The 4857-nt window shown below is 43.9% G+C and overlaps 1 protein-coding gene and 1 non-coding gene across 2 annotated transcripts in view; both read left to right on the top strand.

Annotated features, from left to right (window-relative positions):
* The window catches only part of LOC119361003 (ergosterol biosynthetic protein 28-like), a 2683-nt gene extending 563 nt beyond the window's left edge, over positions 1-2120 (top strand). Inside the window, exons 2-3 of the mRNA XM_037626410.1 lie at positions 1181-1409; positions 1781-2120. Coding sequence (XP_037482307.1) covers positions 1181-1409; positions 1781-1860 — 309 coding nt within the window. The 3' untranslated portion in view covers positions 1861-2120. The remainder of the gene's footprint in view (positions 1-1180; positions 1410-1780) is intronic.
* Positions 2121-2500: 380 nt separating this feature from the next.
* On the top strand, positions 2501-2574 carry TRNAT-AGU. Its single transcript has one exon. It is a non-coding gene; the product is annotated as a tRNA-Thr (tRNA).
* The last annotated feature ends 2283 nt before the right edge of the window (positions 2575-4857 follow it).

Genomic DNA, 4857 nt, shown 5'->3' on the forward strand with positions numbered 1-4857 from the left:
TCGCCTATCGAGATTCGCCGCTCCGTGTGGAGTTCATGGTTGCATCTCGTTGATCTGTGTGGATTTGTCCGTCTTAGGGGGTGGTAGTAGATTGATTATTGCTGCGAATTTACTGTTAGTTTTGTCTGTTTAGGGATCCGCGTTGTGGGAGTTAGTAATGTGTAAGTGGGAATCTTCCTGTCTGTTTAGTGACCTAGTACTGACCTAAGCTTTGGGAGTGGGGGTCTGGAGTAGCTGCATCCGTGGTTGACTGGGGATTTGGTGATTTGAAGAGACACGTGCAATAGTAGCAGATTAGCAGAGTTAAGGGGGTTGACTTATGTAGACGACGTCTTGTGGTTATATCCTGAATAAAAGTCATCTTGCAAATCAGAAAGAAAGTAGATGCGTCCTAAATTGCCGAAAATTTGCGCCTCAAGAAGCATTAAGATTAAGTGGGTGGATCTTTGACAATTATGAACCATAACATGTATATAAATGACTTTGCTGTGGATCGAAGACGGCCCACATGATAATTATGACGTTATCTTCTGTCATTTGTTGTCAAGAGTTTGTTCATTTTGAGTTAAGAGGTGCAATATCAGAGGTAAGAGGGTTGACTTATATAGATGACGTCTTGTGGTTATATCCTGAATAAAAGTCATCTTCATGATGACGACGCAAGTCAGAAAGCGGACGCATAGTAAATTGCTAAATAGTTGTTCCTCAAGAAGAATCAGAGCATGATTGGTTTGATGCCAACATTTGGCATTGCCAATACTTGGCAAGCTAACAATTGGCAATATCAAAAGTTACCAAAAATTGACAACTTCTTGTGAGGTTGGGAAGTAAAATTGGTAACCAACCAAACACTAGCCAACATTTGGCATTTGCCAAATGTTGGCATGCCAATTTTTGGCATCAAACCAATCATGCTCTCAGTATGAAGTGGGTGGATCTTTGACAATTATGAACCTAATAGCTATATAAATGACTTTGTTGTCGCTTTAAGAGCCCACATGATTTTATGTTGTTATCTTCTGCATTTTGTTGTCAAGAGTTGTTCATCTGAGATGCTCCCGCCGATCCAAAATAAGCGTGGTGCTTTTAGTTCAAATTTGAACTAAAACCACAACACTTATTTTGGATCAGAGGGAATAATATCTTAACCTTACTATGATCATCATGGAGCTAATAACATTCGTTTGTTCTTTTGCATGCAGTGACTGAAATACACGGTCGTACTTTTGGGGTCTGGACACTCCTGACCTGCACACTGTGTTTTCTGTGTGCATTCAACCTAGAAAACAAGCCTCTGTATATAGCCACCTTCCTGTCATTCATCTATGCTCTTGGTCACTTTCTCACGGAGTACTTGATATATCATACCATGGCTGCAGCAAATCTTGGCACTGTTGGCTTCTTTGCAGGTACTGTATCTTTACTTGAATACTTTGTCACCTACTAGTTCGTCTGTAACATTATTAGATTTGAGTATTAGCTACTGGCACTTATAACAGTTAGATAAGTAACCTGGTGCTACTGTAAAGCACCCAATCTAGAGAATGGTGCTACAAGTTCTGCCATGTAAGAGCTAGTTTTGTATGCTTGCATGTAACTAGTTTTTCTACGTTATTTGAGAATGTACTTTCACTTCAATTCTGCTCAAATGGCCAAATGGCCTCTGAGGTGGTATTGCAGTCTGATATGTCAATGAGTTATGGAGAACAGATAATGCATTCCTAAGTTTAGATTATTTGTTTAACCTTTCTGATTGACTCACCTGTTCATGCTTGCTCAGGGACGTCAATTGTATGGATGCTGCTTCAGTGGAATTCTCATGGGGATTCGCGTGGTTCCCATGCTGTCAAGCAGTCGTGAGTGGCATATGCGCACCAGGGGAAGGATACTCAAGGAGCCTCTCAGATATTTTCTGTTTAATTTTTCCTACAGTTGCATTGTTTTGGTTCGACATTTGTTCTCCATTCATCTGTGCAAATCTGAACTTTATGAGCTGTAACAAACTAACACATTTTTGAGAGAGATCAAAATGAGCGCCGAAAAAAAAAGAGCTAGTTTGTATTTTTTGAACGCATATGTTGATCTTAGCGATCCATCCTGTGTTGTATGTGAGCCTAATATTTTCCTGAACTCTTGCCATATAACCCGAGGAACAAGAATGGCATGCATGAATATATTAAGAACACCAATATGCTAGATGAGCATATCGAAAATAGCAGTGCTTTGGTCCTGGTCGTTTCTGTTCGCTTGGTGATATGGTAGATGATGCTTTTGTCGTTCTAGTTATGCATGTTGTTTTGTACATTTCATGATTCAGATCTAGTGAAACGTCAGACGTCCCAATAACTGGAATGTACAGCATTGGAAAAAAAAAAACCGGAATGTACAACACTATTTTTGGTTGAGATGCAGCCCTATGTTTGTTGCTGTTTGGTTCATTTTGCACCTACAACGAGTGCCTAAGATTTATTAAAGCCCTTAAAGGAAACCAAATTGAGAAGCTTTCATAGCTCAGTTGGTTAGAGCACCCGTTTAGTAAGCGGGAGGTCTTGAGTTCAACTCTCAATGAAAGCATTTTTTTGCTTCCTCCACTTGTTTTCCCTTCGTCATCGAAATCCACACACATCCAGCGAGGCAGGGACTGAACCCACCACGGAGCGCATTTTTTTGCTTCCTCCACTTGTTTCCCCTTCGTCATCGAAATCCACACACATCCAGCGAGGCAGGGACTGAACCCACCACGGAGCTTCTTTGTCAGTCCTCATGGCCGACGGCGATGGTTGCTCCCTCCCCCTCCAAGACGGCTCCCTATTCCTATGAAAGCATTTTTTTATTTAATCTTTTTTTGCTTCCTCTACTTGTCTTCCCTTCGTCATCAAAATACACACACATCCAGCAAGGCAGCGACTGAACCCACCACGGAGCTTCTTTGTCCGTCCTCATGGCCGCCGACGATGGTTGCTCCCTCCCCCTCCCAGACGGCTCCCTATTCCTCGGGTTTGATGGTGGCCACTGTTGGGGAACGTAGTAATTTCAAAAAAAATCCTACGCGCACGCAAGATCATGGTGATGTATAGCAACGAGAGGGGGAGTGTATCTTCATACCCTTGAAGATCGCTAAGCGGAAGCGTTTATCAACGCGGTTGATGTAGTCGTACGTCTTCACGATCCGACCGATCCAAGTACCGAACGCACGGCACCTCCGAGTTCTGCACACGTTCAGCTCGATGACGTCCTCGCCTTCTCGATCCAGCAAGACGGGCGAAGTAGTAGATGAGTTCCGGCAGCACGACGGCGTGGTGACGGTGTTGGTGAAGAACAATCTCCGCAGGGCTTCGCCTAAGCACTACAGAGACTATGACGGTGGATAAACTAGAGGGGACGGGGTTGCCGGCATACGACTTGGTGTTTCTTGATTTGTCTTTGGTGCTAGCCCTGCCCCTCTATTTATATGTTGAACCCTGGGGTCGAAACTTGGAGTAAAAGCCTCCTCAAAGTCAGTTTTGCCCGAAAGGCAACAGTCCTACACGGACTCCAGGGCTAGACGCCAGGGTTCCCGGCGTCTACCCCCTAGACGCCAGGGTTCCTGGCGTCTAGCCTCTGGTCTCCGCAAAACTTCCTTTTGCACTTTCCAAAAGCCTCGTGGGCTTTCCCCTTTGGACCAAATAACGTGTTCTCGTACCCAAACATTTCGGGAAACATCCGGAACCCCTTCCGGTGAATTCCGGAACCCTTCCGGAGATCAAAACACTATTATCCCATATATCAAACTTTATCTCCGGACCATTCCAGAGTTCCTCGTCATGTTCATGATCTCATCCGGGACTCCGAACAACATTCGGTCACCAACATACATAACTCATATAATACTATATCGTCAACAAAATGTTAAGCGTGCGGACCCTACGGGTTCGAGAACTATGTAGACATGACCGAGACACCTCTCTTGTCAATAACCAATAGCAGGACCTGGATGCCCATATTGGCTCCTACATATTCTACGAAGATCTTTATCGGTCAGACCGCATAACAACATACGTTGTTCCCTTTGTCATCGGTATGTTACTTGCCCGAGATTCGATCGTCGGTATCTCAATACCTAGTTCAATCTTGTTACCAGTAAGTCTCTTTACTCGTTACGTAATGCATCATTCCGTAACTAACTCATTAGCTACATTGCTTGCAAGGCTTATAGTGATGTGCATTACTGAGAGGGCCCAGAGATACCTCTCCGATGATCGGAGTGACAAATCCTAACCTCGAAATACGCCAACCCAACAAGTACCTTCGGAGACACCTGTAGAGCACCTTTATAATCAACCAGTTACGTTGTGACGTTTGGTAGCACACAAAGTGTTCCTCCGGTAAACGGGAGTTGCATAATCTCATAGTCATAGGAACATGTATAAGTCATGAAGAAAGCAATAGCAGAATACTAAACGATCGAGTGCTAAGCTAACGGAATGGGTCAAGTCAATCACATCATTCTTCTAATGATGTGATCCCGTTAATCAAATGACAACACATGTCTATGGTTAGGAAACATAACCATCTTTGATCAACAAGCTAGTCGAGTAGAGGCATACTAGTGACACTCTGTTTGTCTATGTATTCACACATGTATTATGTTTCCGGTTAATACAATTCTAGCATGAATAATAAACATTTGTCATGATATAAGGAAATAAATAATAACTTTATTATTGCCTCTAGGGCATATTTCCTTCAGCGTCCTCGCCGGAGATCAAGGAGGAGGAGGTTCGCATGACGGTGGCGGTCCTCGCCGGAGATTAAGGAGGAGGAGGTGCGCCTGACGGTGGGTGCTTCGCGCGCCTGCATGTCGTCCTTGCCGGCGTG

Source organism: Triticum dicoccoides, chromosome 2B, assembly GCF_002162155.2.
Source record: "Triticum dicoccoides isolate Atlit2015 ecotype Zavitan chromosome 2B, WEW_v2.0, whole genome shotgun sequence".
NCBI lineage: Eukaryota > Viridiplantae > Streptophyta > Magnoliopsida > Poales > Poaceae > Triticum > Triticum dicoccoides.